We start from the raw sequence: 27,992 nt of genomic DNA, 5'->3' as shown, positions 1-27,992 counted from the left end.
TGATTGGGCTTTATCCCGGACAAGCCCCCAATTTGTAGGGGTTGCAATGGCTCTTTCTGAATGGGATTAACTACTCATCTGTGGTCAATAATGAGCATTTAGTGGGCATTTCATATGCTTTAACCAGTAAATCTGTTTAAAATTAGTTTACTTCCTTCGAGAAATTCAAACTGTCAAAATAACTGTGGTGTACAAGCTTGCTCTTGGAGTTGAGTTTCATTTCATCCAGTTCCAAAACACTTGACTGGAAGCTTCTAGTCAATCCAAGGATCTTGATTAGCTGGTTCAGGTGGGTTAAATTAGGGTTGAAGCTAAACACTGCAGGACAGTGGCCCTTCAGGAACAGGTTTGGACACCCCTAGCAAAATAATGTGGTCTAGACAAGAGCAACCTATTGGTTTTAAAATCTGATTAAAAAATAATTACATTTACGAAATATAAAGAACGCAAATTAATTTATTTTACCAACAACTCGATCCAAATCTTAAAATGTATTTGTGTCAGTTAAAAAAATATACTTTTAACCAAAAAAAGAAAAAAAAGCCAAAAAAAAAAAAAGAAAAAAGGAAAACTGTGCACATCTCAAGATTCAACCAAACAAGCAAGTGAAGAGTCTGTCTGTAAAAATAAGAAAATAATAGATTTACTCATACGAGACTCCGGATATGCTCATCTGTGGTAAAATAAATGCGAGAGCAGCGTTCGTTTCCATTTCTCCACAGGTTTAAAGTGCAGTGTCAGCATACAGAAAGCAAACTCTGTAGATCTCGCTCAGACCAGACTGAAGCCCTCGTACTGCTCCACGGCTTGCGTGAGCCGGTGCCACAAAGTCTCTTTGGTCTGGTAGCAGGGCATGTCCAGCATGTTATAGCAGGTGTGGGCCACAGGAAGGTAGTGCTCTTCTGCAGCAGTGGATTGAATGACGATGCGTAGACTGGCCATGCCGTGGATGGGGATGCGGTCACTGCCTGTCAAAAACACTGCAGGAAGGCAAAAGCACTTATTTGGTCTGGGTTGTAAAGGTCCAGTTGCATTAACACAAAAAAGGTCACTAGTCCAATGGTGTATTTATGCGCAAAAGCACCACTTACACAGAAGTCACAGCATATCAGTGTTGCCAAATCAGAACTGGGCTACTTTTACACTGTTGCCACAGATTGTTTTTTATTTAGTCTGCGGGTTAAATCGATCCCCACCCTCCAGAACTCGATTTCGACTGAGACGACCTCCGACCCCCATGGAAAAAACGTGACAGGGCTAGATTTAAACAGTTGGGCTGGTTTTGTTTTGCAGACATTGCAACCCTGCAGCATATCAAAGCAAGCAGCATTCTGTGAAAAACTTGGTGCTGGTGCCAAATCTGCATGCGGGAATGTTTCTCCCTTATGTAATATTCCCGATTATGTAAATTCCTTTTCAAATGACTAGATTTTTACAATAAGCAATGGTAAACATGACAGCACATTAAGTTATGTATTTATCATTTAACATGAACATAGTAATTTTTTTTTTGATAGCCCTATAAAAAAAAAAAAAAAAAAAAAAAAAAATTTCTTCATATGGTGACAAAACCAAGGTTAAAATTACCCTAACTGCAAATTAATAAAATCTAAACTGAACTCAAATTAAAAGTTACATTAAAAAAAACATACAAATGACAAACATACATTATTATTATTTTTTTTAAAAGAATTCAAATGAAAATTTTACTTTGCATTTTCATTTCACTTTTGGTTTGAACAGGTCTTTCCACTAACTTTATATTCAGACAGTTGTGTACAATATATACAATATTAACAACTGTTACAATGTCGACTCTCACTTACATAAAAACTGTTTCTTTTTCTCCAAGGGAAACTCATGAAACACCTCCCAAAACATCTTAACCGTTGGGTGTGATGCAGAGAACTCGCCCTTGTAGGAGGCATTCTGGGTGAAAAAAAGAAGAGATGCAACACAAGGCATTAACACTGTGTCTTAAGATAGTGCAGCATAAGCTGTATGAAACGTGCCCCACCTTCTCCATCTCCTCCCAGTTGTAGTTGTTGTTTCCCACCACCATGGCCATGAGCTCAGAGGGCTGGAAGAGAGAGAGAATCTCCCCACCACAGACCTTCAGGAAACCGCTGGAGAAGGCCGAATACTGCTCCTGTACGGCATCACTGAACACATACTGTAAATACGCCTGAACAAACTCCTTTCTGAGAGACAAACACAAAAAAAGACAACACTAAAGTGCTATATATACTGTATGCATCTACTGTATCTACTGTAAACAAAACCTCACTCATTACATTAATGCAAAATAATTATAAATATGGTAGTAGCTGATTGTAGTTTTTTTCTTCTCTAAATCATGGTATTACAGTCATCTGATAAAGATAATGAACATTATATAATGATAATTCCCATTAGATAAAGAGGCAGTTAAAAATACTGTACAAATAGTAAGAATCTAATGTAAATCACAGAAAGAAATTAGAATATATAAATTAGATTGATTTGAATGCATTGCTGAATTGTCATAAAAAATGATTTTGTGGGCCTAAGAATTAAAAAGCTTAATTTCTGTTGATTTTGTTGCATCTAGAACAGGGCATGATCTTTTACATTCTTGTCATATCTGGTTAGAACATTGTGTTGGTTGCCCAGAAGAGTTGACCTATTATTAGTTATTATTATTATTATCGATTTTACTGTACATGCCACTGAAAGGGAATGTTGAACTAAAATGTTCCCTTTAGGATCAATAAAGCATATCAGATGAATGTAATCCAGTGCACATATTCACATGCACTCGTGCACCAGACGGAGTGAATTAAGACATGATCTGTGTGTGTGTGTGTGTGTGTGCTCTTGTTTTTGTGACATATCAGGACACAACTCTGTATAATGACATGGGTATGACACAGGTATTACAAGCAGAGGGTGACTTATGATGACATAACCCATGCCCCCAATTTTCAAAACACTTATAAATCATACAGAATGAGTTTTTTTGAGAAAGTAAAAATGCACAAAGTTTCCTGTGAGGGTTAGGGTTAGGTGTAGGGTTGGTGAAGGCTGATAGAATTTACAGTTTCTACAGTATAAAAACCATTAAGCCTATGGGATGTCCCCACTTTTCACAAAAACAAACGTGTGTGTGTGTGTGTGTGTGGGAATGGGCCTTGATCGGAGCTCAAGATGACTGGCCCTCTGCCTAATCTTACTGTCAGACAATAGGACACACACACACACACACACACACACACACACACACACACACACACACACACACACATCAAACAAATACTATTTTCTTAAACATTTTACTTTCCATACAATCTCCGCTTAATGTTTTTCCTGAAATGTAACCTTGAATGCAGCAACAATTCTTCATACATCACAAATGTACATGTATTTAAATGGCTTTTTTTTTTTTTTGGTCTGTATTTGTGTTTTGGATTGTTTGGATTTGTGTGCTGTCCCATCTGTTCCTCCAGCTTCTGAAACCTTGCAATTTTGTCCCCACTGACAACACACACACACACACTGAAATATGGAGCACAGGGAGGAACAACATGACCTCTTTCAGACCTTTATTTAAAGAGACACACACACCTGTTTGTCTTGTCCACAGCGATGGTCTTCCCGCCCTGTATCAGCTCTTTAACCTCCGTTATCCCATAATACTCTCTCGTAATCTGTGGTCACAGTTGTTACATTTTGTCATTCAACACAATTTCCCCTTCATCCCAGTTAGTACGCAGATGACACATTCCACAGGGAAAGAATCACCATTCCACATTTGTGCACAAATATCTGAGAAACATTAAAAAGTGCAGATTCATATTTTAAATAAGGTTGGGTGATATGTTGAATATTTACAGTATATATGCAAAATTGTTGTTGATGCTATTAAAGGGATAGTTCTGACATAGTTCTAATTCTGACATCATTTATTCTCCCTGCACGCTGTTCAAAACCTGTATGAATTTCTTTCTTCAGTTTAAAGCAAAAGGAGATATTTGGAAGGACCTTGATAAGCAAACAGCTGCTGGTAGCCAATGACTTCCATAGTATGGAAAAAATATCAATGGCTACCAGCAACTGTTTGGTTACCTACATCTTTCAAAATATCTTCTTTTGTGTTCATCAGAAGAAAGAAATTTACACAGGTTTGAAAAATAATTTCATTTCGATTTTTGTGTTAACTATCTCTTTAAATAAAGCAACATTGTGAATATCCCAGTAATATTAAAGTGCAATTTGGATGAATATATTTAAATATGTTCTTGTTTAAAACTCATTTGTTAAATCTGTGAAATATATGAAACAGTGTTATTTTAGTATTTTTTTTCATTATATTATATTATTTATTAATATTTTGAATTGGCTTTTTATAATTTTTAATTTAGTATATGTTTTGGACATTCTGTTTTGTTGTAGCTTTATTTTCATTTCTTTTTCAGTAATTTACCAAGGCAACATGTACAATTTTCATTTATTTCTATATATTTTTTGTACATTTAATTTGTAATTTTATTAATAACTTTTTTCTTCAATTACCAAAAATCACAGTTTTAGTTAACAATAAAACACTGATTTGGAAAGTCCTATTAGCAACAAATCAGTTCTAGTTTATATTATGAAATAAAATTTGATTAAATTTACATGTTGTGTAAATATTACTGTTTATTATTATTTGTTGCTATATTGTTATATTAGGATTAAATATCTATTGTTTTATATATATATATATATATATATATTATATTATATTATATATATATATATATATATATATATATATATATATATATATTAGGGGTGTAACGGTTCACAAAATTCACGGTTCGGTTCGATACAATACACTGGTGTCATGGTTCGGTTTGGTACGGTTCGGTACGTTTTAGATACAGCAAAAAGAAAAAATTGGCAGATAAATTTCCTTGATTTTTAAAAAATGTTTTATTTATTAAAACTAACAAAGTATGTTTTTTTTTTTTTTTACATTGAACAATGATGGAGCTATTCTTTACCCATCTTCTATGGTGTTTTCTTAGCAGCATACTACTGTATAAAACAAAAACAGCGCCTTATAAAAAAAAAAATGAAAATGTTATATTAGTTATGAACAAATACAAAGATGTAACTTTCTATATGGAACTCTATAACTCTTTATATTGAGTGTGTTTTTACTCAATTGGTTCTCTATAGGGCTTATGTTTTTTGGAACAAAGCAGGAATTACGGTCTGTCTGAAATGGGCTCGTGAAGGAATATTGTAACGGGGCTCAATTACATTAAGCATGTTCTTAAAACCTACGTTTTCCACTACAGAGTAAGGCGCTCGCTCACTCAGTAGGCTACGCGCTGAAGGCTCGTTGCAAAATGGCTAATGCGTTTAACAGACCAGAAATAGCAGATCCTCCAATAACCAACAGGTCTGGTGTTTGGGTGCACTTTGGATTCCCTGTAAGCTATAATGGTGATGATAGAATGAATGGTAAATAGTAAGGTCTTTTAGGTATGTTTCTCCTTTTTTCCGTCTTTTCCCAGATACTGACACACTAAGGTGATGTCGGCGTACATGAGTTGACATGTTTCAAGTATTCCCGCTGGTGTTTTTTTTTTTTTTTGTATTTCCGCTGGTGATGCGACATATCGCTGTTTTTTTTATCCACCACTCTCTTTCCATTACCATTATAGCTTACAGGGAATCCAAAGTGCACCCAAACACCAGACCTGTTGGTTATTGGAGGATCTGCTATTTCTGGTCTGTTAAACGCATTGGCCATTTTGCAACGAGCCTTCAGCGTGTATTACTGAGTGAGCGAGTTTTTTTGTGAAAAGTTATTTTCAAATCCGGAGAAATAGTTGGTTTATTTTTAATGACCCTTCCCTAATTGTACATCATAAACCAAAAACATCTGCTGAATGTCATTCTATCATCATCCAATAGGAAATGCTGACGGGACATATGGCAAACGAGCAAACGCTCTTCATCTTCCAGATTAAAAGCACACACATCAAATCATAACCATCTTTGTAGCATGTGTGTGATATCAAGGACAGGTTGAATTTATTTACTAAAGCAGAGACTTGCTTCATATGAATTATCAGTGATATTACTCTAATCAGACAAATGCTCTTGACTTGAGGTGGCCTAATTTGAGGGCTCGTATTTAGTTTAGTGTCCAGCAACTTACTGCAAAGTTCAGACAGAAGGTCTCCTCCACATCGCCCTCATACTCCAGCAGCTGCTGAAGACTCCTGCAGACAGATGAACACATACAATCACAAACAGTTCCTGAAAATCTGAAGCAGCCCTACAGTTTTGGAAAGTGTTCTCACTGAGGTCTCATCGACAGGCATTTAATTAACTTTTTTCTTCTGTAAATCACAGCTAAGAGCTCATCAGCTGCAGGGTATAAAAGCAAACCCCAGACTTACCCGAGGAGGACAGGGGCCACACATCATCACCTACTTTAACAAATGAGTTTTCTGAATATATGACTTTATAACCCATATATAAATCATGATGTGTGCAGGGATTTTTACACAAGCGGTCATACAGAAGAAAGATTTACATGTTTATAAGCTAGCTGTACGAACATATTCAGTTTACATTTAAAAGAAGAAACATGTATAAGTAATTTAATGCCTTCTTGCATACTGATGTTCATTTCTGCCATGGTCAACGAAAAAAAAAAATTAAAACAAAAGTTGACTGAAAAACTACTACATATGTTTTATTGCATTTGTGCATAAATGAGTAATTAGGAGTAATTTCCGAGCTAACATTGTCAAAGCTTGAAAAAAAAAAATAAGTCTGAAGTCTGTATGGTTATATGTTAATTGTTTCTGCAATTTCTGCAGCAAGCTCCCAAGAATTTCACTCAAGGCACATGTGCTGTGATGATGTGACAATAAAAGTGACTTGACTTGTTTATCTTAAAGTCAAATAAAGTAGAAACTGAGCTTCCTTTTCAATTTGAAGTTGCTGTAAATCTTTGTATTTGTTCCTGAGCCGTTGATCAGATTACAACCGTCCACGAGTGAATCCAACAATGTGTCAAACACATCTAACTGAGTGGAAACCAATTAATCCTTGATCCTTTTAAAGGCATTAGCACACAATCAAATCATCCACCATGAGCGGCTGTGCAATATTTGCTGATGCTGGTCTTAAAGTTATAATTGCAAGGTCAAGGTCTACTGATGGCTGCTTTCATAAGAAGACGTGATTCAAAAACGATGTGGGAACAGCCTTGAAACCGCAAACCACCAACACAATTACAGACTTGAACTGGCCATCAACTCTGGGCTGGCTTGTTTGCTTCTGCTAACAATTAGTGGTCTAATGGTGACTCACAAACTCGAGCAGTTCAAAAAGCTTTTTGGGTGGCTTTTAATTAACGTTATATAAAAAACAACTTGTTTATGTAACAGCGTTGCAAAGGACACTGAGTGTGGGGCGAAAAATTTGACAAAACAGTTGCTCTTCATTGATCTGTGCAGTCTGCTTAGGACTTCGATTTCTCAGTAAAGGGTGGGGGGGGGTACAGTGGTCTGTGGGAGGCCGAGCTGATTTGATTAGCGAGTGATAGCCCTTGAAGGCATCATGTTGTTGTTTTTCCACCAAAAGCTAAGCGGTACAAGTTTAGATAAAGATAGGGCTTAATTTGAACAATCTGGATCCAGCACCTGTGGATCCTATTTTAAATTATCTACCATCTCATAGTAAAAAGGTTTGTTTTTTGGTAAATTCTAGTTTAAATTATGGTCTGTTTGGCCTACTTTTATTTCATTTTGAACAACACTTTTGGATGCACAATGCAAAGTCAAGAAAAGCATCATGCTGCATACCTTCCCTCTGTAGGCGAAAGCTCTTTCAGGTCATCCAGTGTGGGCAAAACTTTCAGAAGCTTTTTGTAGAGCACCAGAGGAAAGTGCAAGTCCACCACAGTGGAGTTATAGATGGCCAAACCACAGATGATCCCAATCAGGTGGAACCAATTGTGCTCCACAAAACACTGCAATGTAAAAAAAAAAAAAAAAACAGGCATGTCACCAAGAATCCTTTATCTAACAGCCATCTTTCCATTACAACCCTTTAATTATTCAAAAATGTTTGTCTACATATCGATTAACAGTTTTGCGCACAGCTGAGGTGTTTTGGAGGTCATCATGCCATACAGAAATCCAGCAGGATCATCATGTTTGCATGAAAACAGCCGAGCTGGCTCAGATATTTCAATATCAGCAGGCTGATAAGATTATCTGATGATGTTCGCATTCACGTGGCACTTGCTAACAAGTGGCTAAATATGTCTCATTAGGGCCCTATGATTAAAAAAACTAATAAAAAAATTAAAATTTAATTTAATGTGTAATGCAGAATGTCACGGAATTTGCCAAATTTTGGATGGATACATAAAAAGTAGGTCAGTACACTTAACGCACATTATGGTATGGACTAGAGTCGTGAATATTAAGCTGCAAAAATACAATTTAAATATGAATCCTGTGTGAACGAATGGCACAGACACATGGTTTCAGCCTCTGCTGCCTCTGGTTTCAGGTGTTTTCTGCCTCTGCATTCTCAATATACAAGTATATGAACACATGAACATGATCTCTAGAATTGCTCTGAGAGTCACTACATGAGCATTTTACCAATTCTTTTGAGTTAAACTATCACCACATCACACACAAACAGAAACCAGTCCCCTGGCACTCAGAAGAGTCACCTCTTTTAGTGAATTTAAGTAAAAACTTAAAACTTATTTGTTTAATCAACACTATCACTAATTTATGTGTGTACTTGCCCGTTTTGTTTTCCATTTTTATGTCTTCACTACATAATCTGTGTTATATGCAACTGCATTATTTGCATTGGGCAAATGTCCAATGAAATTGTTCCTTGTTATCAATTTTTGTTGCTTTGGGGTACAATGTTCAGCGTCCTTAAGCTCGGGAAAGGCGCTATATTATTATTATTAAACCTAAATGGTATTCACAGCAACCCCTCAAAATAAAAGTTCAGTTTAACTTGAAGAAACAGTGACAGAAACAGAACTTAAATGTAATAATAGTTCTACTACTACTAAAATTATTATTAAAAAATTATTTTCAAAGGAATATTTACCAGAATTTATTTAGCAGAAAAAAATGGAAATACACAACACAGCATTTCTGAAAAAAAGAGAAAAATAAAAAAAATTATATTATTTTTAATAAATTCAATTAATTAAAGATTTACATTTAGTCATTTAGCAGATGCTTTTATCCAAAGCGACTTACAAATGAGGACAGTGGAAGCAATCAAAAACAACAAAAAAGCAATGCAAGTAACAAGTGTCAGTTAGCTTAATGCAGTACATGTAGCAAGGTTTTTTTTTATTATATAATAAATAAAAAGAAAACACAGAATAGAAAAAGATTAGAGCAAGCTAGTGTTAGAGGCATTTTTTGCTTTTAATTGTATAATAAAATAGATAGAATACAAAAAGATTGGAAAAGCTAGTGTTAGTTTTTTTTCTTAAAAAGAGTGCAAGTCTAAAAAGGACAATTTCTTTTTTTTAAATAAAGGAAGTAGAATAGAAAGTGCTAGAGTTAGAGGCTCAAATTAAAATGGAAGAGATGTGTTATTAGCTGATTATTGAAGATGGCTAAGGACTCAGCTTCTTGGATTTAGGCAGGTAATTCCACCAGAAGGGAACATATGATTTAAAAATTTGTGAAAGTGATTTTGTGCATCTTTTGGGTGGCACAATAAATGAACATTCACTTGCAGAATGCAAGCTTCTAGAGGGCACATAAGTCTGAAGTAATGAATTTAGGTAAAGGGGTGCAGAGCCAATGTTGGTTCTGTAGGCAAACATTAATGCCTTGCATTTTATGCAAGCAGATATTGGTAGCCAGTGCAAATAAATAAACAAAGGTGTGATGTGCATTCTTTTCGTATCATTAAAAATTCGATCTTGCTGCCGCGTTTTGATAGAAATGACTGGAAGACCTGCCAAGAGAGCATTGCAATAGTCCAGCCTGGACAGAACAAGAGCTTGAATAAGGAGTTGTGAAGCGTATTCAGAAAGAAAGGGCCTGATCTTCTTGGTGTTGAATAAAGAAAATCTGCAGAACCGGGCAGTTTTAACAATGTGGTTTGAGAAAGTCAGCTGACCATCAATCATAACTCCAAGGTTTCTGGCTTTTTTTAAAGCAGTAATAGCAGTAATTGATGTAACTAACTGAATGGTGAAATTGTGATGAAATGATTGGTTTGATGGAATCACAAGCAGTTCTATCTTGGCAAGGTTGAGTTGAAGGTGATGGTCCTTCATCCAGTAAGAAATGTCTGTTAGACAAGCTGAGATGCAAGCAGCTATCGTCGGATCATCAGGATGGTATGAGAGGTAGAGTTGAGTGTCATCAGCATAGCAGTGGTATGAAAAGCCATGTTTCTGAATGACAGAACCTAATGATGCCATGTAGACAGAGAAGAGAAATGGTCCAAGAACTGAGCCCTGAGGCACCCCACTAGTTAGATGTTGTGACTTGGACACCTCACCTCTCCAAGATACTTTGAAGTACCTATGTGAGAGGTAAGATACAAACCACTGGAGTGCAGTTCTTAAGATGACCTTTGCCAGTAGGGTTGACAGGAAAATCTGGTGGTTAACTTCAGTTGTCCTCTAAAAGAGTTGGGTTAAAAGTGGGTTTCTTAGGTAGAGGGGTTATACGAGCCCATTTAAATGCTGAGGGAAAAACACCAGTTAAGGGATGTGTTGATGTGAGTGAGTACAGGTACAACTGCAGGAGAAATGGATTTAAGGAGAAGAAATGGAATAGGATCAAATGAGTCAAAAGTAGTAGGATGATTAGAAAGGATGAGTTTGGAGACTTCTGCCTCAGAGAATGAAGAGAAGGATGTGAACAAATGTGTTTTTGCTGGTAAGATGAGCTTGACAGATGGTCGTGTGGAACAATTATGCACAAATGGTTTGAATTTTATTAATGCAGAACGTGGCAAGGTCATCAGCTGTTAGAGATGCTTTTGATTATTCATATTTAATTAAACCATTACAATGTAATTCACAAAATAGTAAACAGAATTTGATAAAAAATAAATTTCTCATGGCCTTAATATAATGTTTGTTAAACTTTTAAAAAACTGCTAATATTGTAAGCTTCAGTATTTAAATTAGACATGCTTTTTTCCCCATGCAATTTAAATTTAACCATTAAAACAGTCTAGAAAAAATTAAATTGAAAATCAAAATCCAGAAAAATGAAAGCAGACAAAAAAACTACATTTGGAAAATAATAAAACTCAATTTGGGAGAAAGAGCTGATGGGTGTTTAATGGTGGTTATGTTGAAATCATGCACCCATGGTGTGGTTTGTACATTTAGCTTTTTTACTTGTACTTAGGATTCAAAATTCAGAAGAGGTGTGTTAATTTGTGAAGATTATCATGATGAAAAAAAAAAACTATCTTTTGTTGGTCACAGAGATATCTTTTTGCAATAATCCAATGGAAAAATCCTATTGGGTTTTTGTACAGGGAACCTGGCTGGCCTACAAAATCAATGTCATCACTGCAGCACTGTATTGTTATCTGTGAACCAAATGCAATTCATCCTTCAGGCTCTTCCAATCAAACATTGCAACTAACATTAAGTACTATACTGGAGTACAGTGCATATGCAATTAAATATTGTTTTGCATTCAAATTATGTAATTTCATCACGTTTACTATAAATCTTTTTCAGTATCTTAGTATTATGTTGAATTTTATGATAACAACTAAGCTGAACTCACTTTATCAGAGAACCACAGAAGATTGGACTCTGAATATTGGGTGAACATGCCATAGATCGGATCCATCAGCTCTTTAAGCAGGAGCAAGAAGAACTCCTTAGTGACTCCTCCTGCATCCACAGCTTCCTCTCCATCAAAGATGACCTGCAATGATCAGTAAATCTTGGTTAGTCAACTTATGTCTAAGTGGGCGGTCTTGGCCAAAATATGCTACAATATATACCAGACAACAGTCCGTAAAGGCAAACCTTAAGCGGCTTCTTCAAGTCTACGTCATTGTAGACTGTGAGTTCCCGGAGAGCATCGCTGACTAAGTGGTTCCTTCTAACGTGAAGCACCATGAAAGGGTTTCTTGCCAGCAAAGGTTCCATAGTCAACAGCATGAAGACGTTGTGCAAGTTAGCGCCGCTTACTGCCATCTGAACATTAATAAAGCAGTCAATACTTGTCAAAGAGGCTGAATAATAAGAGTCAAGAATCATAAGTAATAGCAGGCAGAGCAATTTCTCTGTATCCACTCTGAAATCAACAGCAAATTATGATTTTTCCAGGCTGTACCATGGACTAATACAATATATACTCATTAAGTTCCCATTATGATATTTTCTGAAATATATTAATATTTTTATTCAGTAAGGATCCATTCAATTTGTCAAAATGAATAGCACAGACTCCCGCAGAAATTCTATTTCAAATAAATGCTTTTTATTTTTTAACTATTAATCAGAGAATCCTAACAGAAATGTATTGCAATTTCCTCAAAAACATTAAGCAGCATAACTGTTTTCATGATTGATAAGCAATGTTTCAGATCAGCAAATCTGCAAATCAGAATGATTTCTGAAGGATCACGTGTCTCTGAAGACTGAAGTAATGATGCTGAAAATTCAGCTTTACATCACAGGAATAACTTACATTTCAAGATATATTTAAACAGAGAACAGTTACTTAAAAATGTATTATTTTTTTTTTTTATTTACCTGCATTTGCAGCTCAGCATCTGTTTGCAGCACGGTTGTCTTGGCTTGCGCGTTCAATATGAACGGATAGGCACATAACGTGACAGAACCCTGGGAAATAAGATTCAGATTATCAAGCTGAGACCATCACAACAAAAAATTAATATACAAAGAGCTATTTAACCAACAAACCTGCACTGGAGGGTATCGCATTTTCTACGACAAGACAAAACAATGAATAATGTTATTTTTCAGCTTGGTATAATCAAAATTTTAGGCTTTTTTTGTGTAACTATAACATTTTTTATGCACAGTGCGGTCTAGCTCATGTTTACATTAACATATAGCTTTTGCAGTCCATCTACAGAAAATCTACATATGTGCAGTAATATACGCACAATATCAGCTTTGCGCAGAAACCATTTGAGGTAGTCTTCCTGGATGTCCACCAGGGTGGCGATGTCAGGGATGTAGAAGTGGCTGTATTCCACACGACGGGCTTTCAGATTGACCTGCACCAAAATATTTGGATCAACACTTGGTTTATCATTTAACAACGCAAACTAAATTACACAAGCCTGTCCGCAAAAACCTAATAGCTTATTAATTAGTTACTTATTAAACTGTTTTGTGGATTTTCGCTGTACCTTGTGTAGCTTCTCCAGCAGTCGCAGGGCAGCACTGGTGTAGCTCTCCAGAAACACAGGCATAAGGAGCGCCTTCCCGCCAGTCAACAGAAACACAACTATGCTTTTGTACATCTCCACTAGTCTGGAGAAAACCTCACAATCCATCAGAGACCACCAGTTATCTGAGAAACAAGAATAAGATTCATTTCAAAAGCCCCTTCGATCTTGAACTCTGATAGACTTTCTAACTAAGCAATGAATGGTGTTTCTAGGCAGTGGAAGATGTGCATACCGAGGACTTTGCTGGGGTTGGCGTCCAGTCTGAGGATGGCCATGGCTAGAGGGATGGTGAGAGAGATGTAGTTTTTGGATTCCTGGAGGGCGGGACATTCAGACAGGATCAGGTAGATCCGCATGGCTTCCACGTCAGGAGGAGAGCAGGTCAGCTGGGGGATGAGGAGACTCTCAAAGCTCTTCGTGGCCTAGAACACATTTATGTCAATAAATTATCATTTGAAATCAGCATCAATATCATAAAAATATATTTTATAGAGTGTGCTTTAAAATATATTTTAACACAAATTATCTCTTCAATTTAAAATGTGTGGGTGTGTGTGTGTGTGTATATATATATATATATATATATATATATATATATATATATATATATATATATATATATATATACACACACACACACACACGCGTGTGTGAAATGTTCAAATATCATGTTTTTATTGCATTTTATTGTTAGCTGTATTTTTTTATATTTTTTAACCTAATCAAAATAACCCAACTGCAGTTTGATTGAGATTAATTGGAACGCACAGCAAAAAAATCATGACTTTTTAAATCTGTTTCTGTAAAGAGGTCTTACAAAAAAATTAGGATTTCAAATAAATGCTGTCTGATTTTATTTTTCTATTTGTCAAAGAATCTTGAAAAAATAAAGCACTTTGTTTTTACATCCTTAATATTTCAATTTTTTTCAACCATCAAATCAGCATATTAGACTGATTTCCGAAGCATCACGTGACACTGAAGACTGGAGGAATGATGCTGAAAATTCAGCTTTGCATCTCCGAAATAAATTGCATTTAAAAAATATATACAAAGAGAGTTACTTTAAATTGTATTCATATTTCACTATATTACTGTTTTACAAAATTTTTGCTCAAAGATAATGCAACCTTAGTGAGTAGTAGAGAAACACTGAAAGAAATCCTACAGACTGCAAACTTTTGAACAGTAGTGTATAAAAAGGAGCTATGATTCCTTTAATTAGAGTTATATTTACCATACATTATATACCAACAAGTATACCAACTTTCACCCAGTTACACACACAAACAAGGCTTTTATAAACCTAATAACGTCTGCAGCAGAGTCTGCAGTGCTGTAAAGACCTAAATAAATGAGAAGATGAAGCCAACATTTAAAACGCACACACCTGCTCCAAAAGTCTTGCGAAGGCTGGTTTCATCAGCGTCTCAAAAAGCAGCTTAACAGCATTGAAATCGATGCCCGGGACTTTGGGGTTGGTTTTGAAATGCCCGTCATCACTGTGAAAACAGCAGGTGGAAATTAGTATCCAAACGCTTTGAAATAAGTCGTAAAGCTACACAGTATGAAATCTGATATTGTACTAATCTAATTTACGCATTGAAGATTTTAGAAATGGTTTGTGTTTGCTGAATTAGTTACTATATTAGTTAAAACTGTTTGGAAACACATAACAGTGAGATTTAGTATCTCCAAGCAAGTGCATGGCGACTAGATAAGAAACAGATGAACAAATAGATGGATCTGAGGTGAGGAGATTTAAGCCCTTTCCTCTCCACTGCTCTTTATCGGTGTCTGTCGCTCTGAAGGGATGAGAGCAGGATCACACGCTGGGTGTAAATACAGGTGTTTAAGCCTGATGCTGATCCCTGCACTACAGAGCAGTGAACCCCACACGCACGAGCACATGAACCAGAGCCAGTGTATTTTAAGCAAGACTCATCTATAACAAACGACCGGTCACAAACAAAGTCGGGTTATTAATACGAGTCCAGTTTTAATTGAGATTGCAAGATGTGATGCATTCAATCCAATTCGAATCATTTAGATTCCGTTTGATTCTATCAATTACACTCCTTAAGCTAAATCCAATTACTGATTTGATTAGGCTTTAATAGAATCTGGTTCATTTGAATTTGATTTGACTTGTTTCTCATGCGTTTAATTAGATGTAACTGGATATACCCGATCTTATTCATTATAATTCACTTTAGTTGGATTCAAAAAGAAAATTTCAATTTGAGTCGTCTTAAAAAGTAAATAATCTAAAATGTGTTTAACTATTAATAACTGTTTTGATTCAAATCCATTCGATCCGATCTGAATCAAATACATTTGATTTCACTTGATTTGACAGATCCAATGAATTACATTCATTTTGGTCAAAGAGGTTAACTGTGGTGAACAAGTGGTGCAAGTTTCCAACAGTACAGAAACCTCTTCTCTTCAAATGAATTAAATAAACGAGTTAAAATAAATGCTATAATATGTGCTATAGAGTCCATGGCACCATGTGTTACTCCAAATGCCGGTCAACCCAGCATTGGGACGTGTGCTCAGAAGAGTTTTAGTCACATACACAAAGCTGCATTTTAAAATGAAGATTTGACCTCACAACCCATAATACCCCGTCTGACCACAAGCAACATCAGTTGTTCCTTATGTAACCAGAAAATCACTTAAAATGTTCTCAGCTGCAGTGAAGATTATGAACATCAAGGACTGCATCAGGCAGAATGAGGCAGAACGATTCTCTCATCAGATAAAGATATCCATCAAGTCCCATTTGCTCTGTAAGAGACACTGTTCTTTTACAGGAAGAGCTGTAACCAGGAGCTCTGCTGGTGTCTACAAAGAATTTTCCTACTGACGTTAAGCTGAAGTCACCTGTGGAAAAATCCCAAGTGCCCAGCGCTCCATGATTATCACCCTGTGTGCATACGCTTACTGACAAGACAGAAACATCTTAACTGCTCACCTTTGGTCCAAAAAGCTGGCATTCCAACATGCAATTGAGGAAAACAGGAGTATGATGTCACTAGATGGGGAGGAGTCAAGAGATTTGAATCCAGCATCAAAAGAATATCGAATATTTTATATAACATTCTTGAACAGATACATCACAACTGACCTCATATATTTAAAAAAATAATCATTGTCATTATTTAGCAATTTTTTTCCCGCAAGGATGTATAATATCGATCAGAAGTGACATTTATAGTGTTACAAAAGATTACTATTTGATAAAAATGCTTTTTTACTTTCCATTCATCAAATAATAATTACTGTTATGACGCAGCACAGCTGTTTTTAACACACATCATAAAATGTTTCTTGAGCAGCAAATCATCATATGTGATGATTTTTTTTAATGATTTAAAAAAAAATTTCAATTTTGAATTTTTCAAAGTTTTTGCACCATTTAGACTTGCACTATTCATTAACTAACTGCTTGTTTTCTATTTTAATAATAATAATAATAATAATAATAATAAAACCTTGCAACATACTGCGCTAAGCTAGCTGAGACTTGTTATAGCACTTGCATATCATGGAATTGCATTTTATCTTTGGATAAAAGCATCTTCTAAATGAATAAATGTAAATATAATGATTTCTGAAGGATCATGTGACACTGAAGACTGGAGTAATAATGCTGAGAATTCAGCTTTACATCACAGGAATATATTACAATTTAAAATATATTCAAATTGAAAATAGTTTCTTAAATTTGTCATAATGTTTCCCAATATTACTGTTTTTACGATATCCTTATATCAAATAAATGCAGCCTTGGTGGGCACTTTTGGTTGCCAAGTGGAAGCTCTGAGCGAGGCCTCTCTCATAACTGTAATCAAACCGGATAATGTCACACTCTCACTTGGTGCTGCTTGAATCGCTGCTGTCATGAAGCTTCATCCTCCAGCTGTCCAGACTCTCAGAATTGATCAGAGCGATGCTTTTGGTGGCATTCATAATGCGGAAATCCTCGGGACAAGATGCACCCTGTTCTCAAACACACAAACATTACAACTTAGAAACATTACGACCACAGGTCACAATATATTCCAAATATAAACACAACAAGACGGTTTTAATGGATTAAGCTTTAATTGGTCTAATTAGGAAGAAACAAAACATATGACATCAGTGAGAGCAATGTCCTGCCAGTCCATTATATTGATGTAACCACTGCGGTGAAGTTGATGCCACCATGTGGATAAGAGAAGGTACTGACCTCCTAGCAGCAACTTTATTTATTTTCACAAGAACAAATGTAAAACTGCATAAATGTAAATATTAAAATAACACAGCAGCTAATAGTAAGAGGTACAGACTCACTATACTTTATAATTTGTGAAAATATATTGAAGAATGCACTAATTTATTGAATATTCTTGTAAAGGAAACATATCCAAACAATCAGTACAGCATCAGCGGCCTTGTTTCACAGCTCTAATGACACTCCAGTGAAAATCAGCACGGTTACCTCCTTAGTAGACAACAACAGGAAATTGTGATCGCCTCCACTGTGAATTTTACGGATGGTGCGGTGCTCGCCTTCTGTAGACAAAAAACATAAGTGGTTTCTTTTACACAGTAGCTATATAATAACAAAGCATACGCAGATTCAAGGCCTCTGAAAGATCCAGCCATCAGATGAATCACAAACCAAACTAAAGATACTCTTCAGTGCAGTCTATTTATATCTGACCATCCCTGCATGGACACACGGTCCCTATAACGATCCCGATCACTCCAGTTAGAGGACCAATTATTCACTCTCTCAAAAAAGCAAACCCTCTATATCTACTTCAGATGGAAAACCATTAAAGCATGGCACTGCAAAACAAAACACTCGACTACAGTGGCACTGTACGGACGTTTTTCATTCATTATAGCCATGTACATTACTAAAATACATACGAGTGTGCTCAAATTTACCTTTATTCAAAATACAGAAAGTCATGACAACGCACAAATAAAAGAACACAGATCATTTCCAGCACAACGGAGCGGCAAAAATCAGCAACTAACACAGCCTTGTCAGGCGCAAAATGAGATAAGACGTGAAATAATGGTGCAAATCAGTAAATTAATACTTGGCTTGTTAGAATCGAGATTTATTTCATCCATTCAAACATGTGAACATACTTGTGTGTGTATTTCCAATGCACAGGGGTTGGATGTTCCCGACAGGAAGTGGGCTCTTAGCATTTCCTCTGAGACCTGTACCCAGCTGGCCCTGAGTGTTGCAGCCGAAAGCGTAAACCAGTCCAGTGGAGGGCACGAATGCCAGGGTGTGGTGCCTGTGACCAAATAAAACATTCATTTGAAAAGAACAGCATTTTTTAACATTATAAATGATGTTACTGTCACTTTTGATCAATATAATGCTTCTTTGCTAAATAAAATGTATATTGTATTATTGATAAATTGTATTAAAACTGTATTAATACACTACGCTTATTCAAAAAATGCTAAAAAAACATGTGCATTATCCATACAGTGTTTGGAAATGACACAAAATTAAAGCTATCAGCACATTCACCAATCTAAAACAGATGGACACAGGAATGTGCAGCTTGTTTAGTGCATATACTTACCGCCCACAAGCGATCTGAGACACCTCAGTGCCCATGAGCTCCATAACTCTGCGTGGAAGAGGCTCGTTTCTGGTGGAGTCGTGGCCCAGCTGTCCTCTTGAGCCATTTCCAAATGTGAACAGACCCCCTTCCTGAAACAAACACAGCACAAACAGCAATGCTTCAGTGCTTCAGGATTGAACAGGACAAAATACAATTGAACAACTTCCCATTTTAACCTACTATAGTTCTAGAATTCTGATCGAAACATTTTCAGACAGTAACTAAAAACAGAATAACTGTTAAACTAATGGATGTTCGGATAACTACAGCAATTGGACTCAAATTCAGACTTTTACATTTGGATACATATGTAAAATATTGCTACAGTGCAACAGTGTTTTGCATTAAAAACCAGGTTGAATGAGTGTTTTTCAGCACACTGATCAATACCTTTGTCAAGGCGGCAGTGTGCTCCTCTCCACAGCTGATGTACACCACCTTCTGTGAGCGCAGGAACTTGATGTGACAGGGAACAGCCCGATCTATGAGATCACGGACAAAAATCATGCCTCTTTTAATCCTATCCTATAAGTACTGTTTCAAGTCCATTGCAGAATTCAAACCAGCAATTTTTTGGTTACCAGATTTTGAACCACTATATCAGTGTGTGTTTCACCTTGCTCGTCATTGAGGCCCAGCTGCCCGGCGCTGTTCTTCCCCCAGCCGAACACGGCTCCAGACAGCGACAGGGCGAAGCTGTGGTCTCCTCCAGCGCTGATCTGAGCCAGTGGGATCCCACTCAGAGATTTGAGCGGTTGAGGAGACAGAGTGCTGGGCTCTCCCTTCCCTAAACCCAGCTGACCGCTGGAGTTCTCTCCCCATACAAACAACTGACCATCTGAGACGAGGAGGACAGTGGGAGACTCATTTACTGGCACAGCAGAAGTACAGCAGAAAACAAAACTATTCAGAAGTCTCCACTTACCTTTTGAAAGTGCTATACAGTGTTGGTTGCCACACATCACTTGTGAGATTCGATGCTCGCACAGCTTTTTAATCAACCTAAATAAATAGATACTCTTCATTAAGAAAGCAAGTTCTGGATGACATGTCCTAACAAGTGTACCTGGTAAATCACCTGATGAAAAACAATAATTAAAGCGATTTTGTGTAGCTTGTCGGTGGACTATGGCTCTGTGTTGTAAATGCAGCTCCACCTGAACCAGTGTTGCCAAGTCTGCGGTTGTTTTTCATGTCCGCTAGGGCTGTCAACGAATATCCTAAATTCGAATATGTATTCGAATAGTTAAAAAAAAAAAAAAATAAATAAATAAATAAATAAAATAATTCGAAGGTAAAAATTAATATTCGAATAAAAAAAATGTGGGGAAAAACCCGCGGTAGTAGAGGCGTGGTTGACTGCTTTGCGAGTGGGCGCGCTAGCGCGCCTGAGGGTTCAGGGACAGGTCACAGCCTCACAGGAGTCGCACTGTCTGGCACAGCATCACTGCTGAAAGTTGACGCGTCTTCATGGAAGATGACAGCAAGTGCAGAGCCCAACTCGACCGCAGCAGAGAAAATGAGGTAAAATTGTTGACCCGCGAGACAAAGTTGTATGCAAGCTATTTAAGATACAGTTAGCATACCATTCCACTAGCAACATGAGGTCACATATCAAAAATGAGCATGGCATAATGTGTGGAACTCCAGCTAAACAGTCACGTCTTGACACTTAACGTTACTTTGCATCGCCCGCCGCAAGCGCTTTGTCTGCAACACGACAAGAGGCCATAACGGATAAAATAATTTTGTTCATTTGTAAGGACATGAGACCGATCAGTATCGCGGATGGGGCACGCTTCGGGGAGTTCTGTCAAGCAATGGATCCGATGTTTGATTATTTATCATTTCATGTCAAGGAAAAGTTCCATGTTTACCACAGCACAGCTCGCTCGGAGCATTCAATGCCAGTTCTATATGCTGTAAAACTTCAATTAATATTAATAATATTTGTTTCAATCACTGAATGAAGCCTGCTATATTTGGGACAACAGTCACGACCTTAAATTGCTTGCACAAAAATTTGTTTGTTCATTTAAACCATTATGCGCAGAGAACGTGAGGGTGAGAGAGCGTGAGGTCTGCAGTCTTGGCCATTAGTTGATTTCCTTGTTTTTGTGTAGGTAATACGTCGTCATATATGTTTAAACTTAAATAGACTATCTATACAAGTAGTTATGTCTCTTTGTATTATTTTAGCCTGTTATTGACGTAATGCGCGTCATTGACGACATGCGCAACCAGATGTTCGAATAGTTCAAATATTCGTGCATTTTTTAGAGGGAATATTCGAACGTCATTTTTGAGCAATTTTGACAGCCCTAATATCCGCGGGTTGAAGCGACCCCAATACCAATAATGTGATGTTTAGCCCCTAAAATGCTAATTTTAACAAGGCAACCGTGCCAAAAAAACGTGTTTTTTAACCCTGGGACACAATTTTTATCGGTGAACCTCCTGAAAACGCGATTGGGATAGTTTTGAGAAGCAAGTGGGCAAAATTTGTTTTGAAAACCTGGCAACCCTGATCCGAACGCATGTGCTGGAGATGTACTTCTAATCACAGGATCGCCTTTACTGACAAGATGCGCATGAAAATCGCATTCGATTTTTTTGCACAGCCCTAACATATTCATATACAGTGATGACTAACTAACTCCACATGGAATTCTAATTTTTTTATGTTTTTGTTTTTTTCTGTTTCTGCATCAATTGTGGGAGGAAATCTGTGAAATTTAGAGGAATGGATGAGAAATTTTGTGTAAGTGAAAGATTCATTAATTATCAAATTCATTAATTATCAAATTCTCCATTTAAATACTCAATTTAGTGAAAATTCAAAGAGGATTTTTTTTTTTTTTTTCAGATTTTAGAAATAATAAAATATAAAATAATTAAATTATTATTAGACTTGTGCTGGTATTCGGTAATGCGATATATCATGGTAGTGAATATGCACAATAATGTTATCGTGGGCACTTCTAAATACAGTGAATAATTATATATTACAAATTATTGTGAATTTCGAATGCATTTTAAGAATACTATTCCCATCAACTGTTCAAAATGCACAACACTGCTGTATGCTGCTTGAAAGAGCGCGTGCACTCTGATGTAAACAAGCAGGCATGAAAAACACATGGAGGAACACGTGAGAGACAAGCTGAATGAAAGCACATTCACTCTCTGACAGCAGATGGCGCTAAACTGCAGAAAATGCAGTCCTTACCCTTGAAACACCACAAATAAACCAGCTGCCCTACTTTCTAAAACATATTTAATAATTTTAAATAGCCAATCAGATTTGTGTATTTGCTATGATGTTCATCACAGTGCCAAATACTTAAGTATTAAGTCTTAATAGGCTATTTTAATCTGGACTACAACATGACATAGAAATTGTTTGAGACTGTTTTGATTTTTTTATTGTTAATTTACATTTTACATTAGGGCTTCATTTTTAACATGAATTCATTAGTTAACAAACTGCCAATGAAAAATTCTTCTGGACATTCATACATCTTAGGTATTCCAATATTTAATAACACGTTGATAAAATCTAAAGTTGCAACTGTATTATCTAATGAGCTAACATGAACTAAAACTTTTATTTTTAACAAAGTTTAATAACTTCTGTAGCAAATGTAGCTATTGCTCAATGTGAATGTTAATGGTTAATTAATGAGATCTTATTTTAAAGTGATACCTATGGGTCTTTATAGTTCTTTTGCACTTTAATCGGTGGAAAACTTAACTTTATATATTTTTCTGTATTGCTTTATTGTATTTAAATGTTCAGTTAGTTTTGTTATAAGAAAAACAGTTTTTTAACCTGTTATACTGTATTATGAGCACTTTATTTATTATAACTAAAATATAGTTATAATAAATGTAACTAAATTTCAATACCTTGATAATACCATTTACCGTGATAAAAGCATGAGCAATTAATCGCAACAGGAAAATTTGATACCGGCATATCCCTAATTATTATTATCATCATTATATATATATAAATATATATAAATAAATATGAATATCCCAGAAGTACCTTATATATTCCTTGTAGGGGAAGTCGTGGCCTAATGGTTAGAGAGTCGGACTCCCAATTGAAAGGTTGTGAGTTCGAGTCCCGGGCCGGCAGGAATTGTGGGTGGGGGGAGTGCATGTACATTTCTCTCTCCACCTTCAATACCACGACTTAGGTGCCCTTGAGCAAGGCATTGAACCCCCAACTGCTCCCCGGGCGCCGCAGCATAAATGGCTGCCCACTGCTCCGGGTGTGTGCTCACAGTGTGTGTGTGTGTTCACTGCTCTGTGTGTGTGCATTTCGGATGGGTTAAATGCAGAGCACAAATTCTGAGTATGGGTCACCATACTTGGCTGAATGTCACTTCACTTTCACTCACTTTTTTCACTTTTGTTGCATAACCTGCAGTTTTGTGGAATGGATTTAATTTTTTTTTTTTTTTTTTTTGCATTACTGAATTCATTGATGAATTAATGGATGAAATAATAATTAAGGGAAAAAATATAAGAAACATTATTCCTTTTTTCATAAATAAAATAAATATAAAAGAATTATACAATTGGTTTTATAATAATAATAATAATAATAATAATAATAATAATAATAATAATAATAATAATAATAATGCATAGGAAAGTCATTTAGTATTATGTAAAAGGATCAAAGTTCCAAGCAGGTGGATACATTGTTGTAATGTAATGTTGTAAAAAGTTACATATGATGACTACTTTATATTACATGAAGCTGAGAGTACAGCATTATTATTGGTAGCTGAAAGAAATCAAATAATTTACTTGCTCACAAAGATTCTCACAATCACAAAAGGCCACTGGCCTTGATCTCATCACACCACAAAACCAAATAAATAACCCTTAATCATTAACTCACTCTGACCACATTGCGCTCATGAAATCATTCACATAACAATATGACAAGTGATGTTCGCATTCAAATGAAGAGCTGCGTGTCAGGAAATGATGTTTTATCTGTTGTGGGTTATTCAGCAGTACTAGAGCCACAACAGATCAGAAGAGCATTCTGTAATAGCACATTATAGCCTAACTATCATGAAGTGCAAATCACTTGCGTTCGGGAGCCCCCTGCGGTGTGAAAGGCCCCATGCTGGGACCCCCTCACGAGCACGAGGCAATTAAATCCTCATTAGATTCCCCTATCTAAAGCAGATGCTACAATGCAAAGGAAGCAGCATCTGAGAAAGCGTTTGCACCACTAAAAAGGAACGTATAAAAGAAATAACAGGAAGCAATGCATCACATGCTTGAAACTTAAGTGTTGAAAGTTCTCATGTACAGCTGAAAGTTTGCAGATCACCATATATACCGTATTTTTCGGACTATAAGTCGCATAAGTTGCAGTATAAGTCGAATCATTCCAAAAATACGTCACGATGAGTATAAGTATAAGTCGCACTGGACTATAAGTCGCATTTATTTAGAACCAAGAACCAAGAGAAAACATTACCGTCTACAGCCGCGAGAGGGCGCTCTATGCTGCTCAAAGGTAGGCTACAGGAGCACTGAGCAGCATCTCTGGCAGCATAGAGCGCCCTCTTGCGGCTGTAGACGGTAATGTTTTCTCTTGGTTCATTTCTCTTGGTTCATGTCAAATTAATTTTGATAAATAAAGTCGCACCTGACTATAAGTCCCAGGACCAGCCAAACTATGAAAAAAAGTGCGACTTATAGTCCGGAAAATACGATAAAGTTCATCAAATGTTTTTATTTATTCGCAAAATCTTGCATGAAGTGTGTAACATTTCACCTGGGCACACGGACTGCCTCTTCAGCCGTACCCAGACCGAGCTGCCCTCCTTCTCCGGCCCCCCAGGCAAACACCTGCCCCTGCTCGTTCACCGCCAGAGAGTGAGCCTGCCCACACGACACGCCGGCGATCTTCTGAGCATCCAGAGCTCCTACCAGCTCTACAAGAGACACACAAACAGCCATTAGATTGCAATATCACTCTCAAGAATGGCTGCTTGATAGATGCATCATTCATCATTCATCATTCAAGAGCTTCTCACTGTAGCACCAAAAAAACAACAACATCTGAATCTATATAATCTGCAATCCTGATGGGGGGAAAAGAGAATATTTGCTCAACGTCTGTTAAGAATTCCATGCTTAACATGTAAATAATAGCCAATACAGCTATATATATATATATATATATATATATATATATATATATATATATATATATATATAAAAAGAACAAAACCACACAAGAATGCATTTCTTCAATTCTGCATCATTCATATATGATTCATATATAGTTTCTTGAATCAGTATCTGCTTTCTGCACTGGACATAGAATAGATTTAAGTTAACCAAGCAGTAATGTTTTTTTTTTCCCTCTAATGTATCAACTAGTTTCTTGGCTTCATTTACACGTCCCTCCTACCAACTCACTAAACAGGGCCTTCTATCAAACAAATGGAGCTATCTTATTAGCACAGACATGTGAGAGTCTGTCTGCTACTTGGAATTGTTTTCTTATAAACGGATTAGCAGCCCTGGACTGGTGAGTCCCAGTGCATGCTGGATAAAACAAGATCTGCTGTCATCATTGACCGTTAATGCAGTTGCAATAACAGCATGATCAAACAAGCAATGTTTTGTAGGACTATATCTAGGCCAAATGACTGGTTTGCTACCTCATTTCTGAGAAAAATGTCAAACCAACAGTCAAATCAAAATGTATTCAGACACCTTCAACATTTCTCACATTAGGACTGTTTATTCACTACAGTTTAGAAAATGGTGCTAAAAATCTGAGTTTTAAAGCGTTAACTCAGCGTTAAACTGTGTCGGAACAAATTCATCTCGATAATGTCAGGTAACTTTGTGAATTAGGTTGAATAGCTGTCAGCTGTTAAATTTAAGTACACAATTACATAATACCAATTTATGGCAAATGCACATTATAAACATTAGAATCCAGTTTTAAATCATTTTAAATGGGTTCCAATCATTTGAAAATAATGGAATAATAGGTGTGGTGTGCATATTCGAATCTAATATTTAGCATCAGCTACACAATCCTAATGTCTAAGTCCATTTGTAGATATGAGCATCAGTTTATGTCAGTTACCTGGCCTCCATCCTCCCTTGTCATGGCCCAGCTGACCGCAGCTGTTGGAGCCACAGGCGTAAACGCTCCCATCATGCAACAGGAAGAGCGAGTGTTGGCTGCCACACGCGACTTCTTTGAGACCCCTCCCGTCGAACATGCAACAGTTCCTCGGCTCAAAGACAGCCACCTCCGACACCCCGATGCCCAGCTGACCCGAGCCACTGCTTCCCCAGCACAGCATCATGATTCACACATAAAGAGAGAGACAGATGGAAGGATCTGGAATCAATGAGAGATCCTAGGCTGTTCCGCCTTGCCGTCTCCGTCTGTACGTGACGGATCTAGAACAAAACGCAAAGTCTGGCATGAGACGCTGGAAAGCAAATAGGTGAGTAATCAGTAGAGGGGAAGGGAAGAGGTCACACCCCATTCCTCTTTCCATACTGGGCAGTGTGTGTGTAAATGACAGCTAGTGTGGACAGCCAGGCCCTTGAGACAAGAATGCAGATCATAAACCACCTGGTGTGGTTAAATAAATAAAAAAACACAGATTTACCAATCCAAAACCTACTGAATCATCACAATTTTCATGGATGCACAATGTAAAACATGCTAAGTGTGCGTATAGGTCTAGGTAGGGGACAGATTTGTGTACTCATTTATCATAATAGGGCGGACAAAATATTTGTATACATTTACAATTTGTTACCAATATATAACCATGCAACATCATGAATATAACTATTATTTAATGTGCTTCACAAAAGCAATTATAGTCGCAAGGCAAGTCCCGTTGTTTTCAATAGACTGAGTTCAATGGAACTTAGGACTATTAGCTAAGGGCGTTTTTGGGAAACGTTTTAATCGAATTCTGTCGAATTGTTGGCTAAGGCAACGTTACGTTCAGAACCGCTGAATCTAATTTTGAACGGAAACATTTTTATATTTATAAATGAGTACTGGTGAACGCTAGAATACATTTTCTATAGAATCATAGGCGTGTTCTGAACGTTCGAATCATATTTTTGAGCATCATGAACCAATTCAGAACATTCGAACCTTATTGTTGGGACGAAATATACGTTTGGCGCGTTTCGAAATTACTAATTAATTTAAAACATGTGTGCGTTCCGAACATTCGACTTTGTGCGCGTTATTGGCGCGTTCTAAAAGTTCGACATTCACATCGATTTTATGAACGTCAAGGGCGTTTTCTGAACCTTCTAATAAAAAGTGCCTATGATGGTCAGAAACGTCTAGTTAACGTTAGGTAACGTTATTAGAAAAAGCAGAAATCTTTCATATGTGGGTCAAGTCCTATCTGAGATTGGCCTGTAAGAACAAGCCTGACACATTTCATGTCTTTAATAAGCCAAATCATGATGTAGTGCATATACTGCAGATAATAATCCTCAAACATCTCATCGGACTGTGCATGCGTTAAATACAGTAATTTACCTCAATACTAAAATTCGGGATAATATCAGGACAAACTGACACATAACTGCGCACTGACACTCACTAAACTGTCATCACGCAAACGCTGTGACCTGTCTAACACAAGTCAGAAATAAACAGGTATTTAGGGAGATGATTTAAAGCAGATAACTTTACCTGGTAATGTGCATTGCGTCTCCTGTTTATTTTGACCGTATGTTACTGGAATGGTTTCAATTTAATGGGTCCCACAAAAACAAGGAAGTTACGACTCAGATTACGTCGTCATTGATCACGTGACTTCTGTCAGCCAGCTCTGT

At 36.8% G+C, this 27,992-nt stretch overlaps 1 protein-coding gene across 1 annotated transcript; it reads right to left on the bottom strand.

Annotated features, from left to right (window-relative positions):
* Positions 1-18: 18 nt before the first annotated feature.
* On the bottom strand, positions 19-27,991 carry herc3 (HECT and RLD domain containing E3 ubiquitin protein ligase 3). The gene is made up of 25 exons (XM_059554649.1): positions 27,850-27,991; positions 26,254-26,576; positions 24,922-25,081; positions 20,035-20,111; positions 19,726-19,947; positions 19,500-19,591; positions 19,068-19,198; positions 18,616-18,770; positions 17,951-18,024; positions 17,342-17,466; positions 16,439-16,498; positions 14,849-14,960; positions 13,691-13,880; positions 13,417-13,580; positions 13,168-13,281; positions 12,962-12,985; positions 12,791-12,880; positions 12,059-12,229; positions 11,811-11,954; positions 7,854-8,020; positions 6,194-6,257; positions 3,604-3,686; positions 2,018-2,201; positions 1,827-1,929; positions 19-980 (listed from the first exon to the last, which is right to left on the bottom strand). Exons 2-25 carry the CDS (start codon positions 26,477-26,479, stop codon positions 772-774), a joined length of 3,141 nt encoding a protein of 1,046 aa, XP_059410632.1. The 5' UTR covers positions 26,480-26,576; positions 27,850-27,991; the 3' UTR covers positions 19-771.
* Between the last annotated feature and the right edge of the window lies 1 nt (position 27,992).

Source organism: Carassius carassius, chromosome 7, assembly GCF_963082965.1.
Source record: "Carassius carassius chromosome 7, fCarCar2.1, whole genome shotgun sequence".
In the NCBI taxonomy this organism is placed as follows: domain Eukaryota; kingdom Metazoa; phylum Chordata; class Actinopteri; order Cypriniformes; family Cyprinidae; genus Carassius; species Carassius carassius.
The sequence above is the reverse complement of the archived record's forward strand: the minus strand, read 5'-3'. Positions and strand labels throughout refer to the sequence as shown.

Bases quoted from the DNA above. Each gene is read 5' to 3' on its own strand.
- herc3 (XM_059554649.1), bottom strand. From the start codon at position 26,479: ATGATGCTGTGCTGGGGAAGCAGTGGCTCGGGTCAGCTGGGCATCGGG. The intron at 11,955-12,058 runs GTTTGCCTTTAC...TGATCATTGCAG, and splicing joins ACTTGAAGAAGCCGCTTAAG to GTCATCTTTGATGGAGAGGA. The intron at 3,687-6,193 runs GTAAGTTGCTGG...CTGTGACCACAG, and splicing joins CCTTCTGTCTGAACTTTGCA to ATTACGAGAGAGTATTATGG.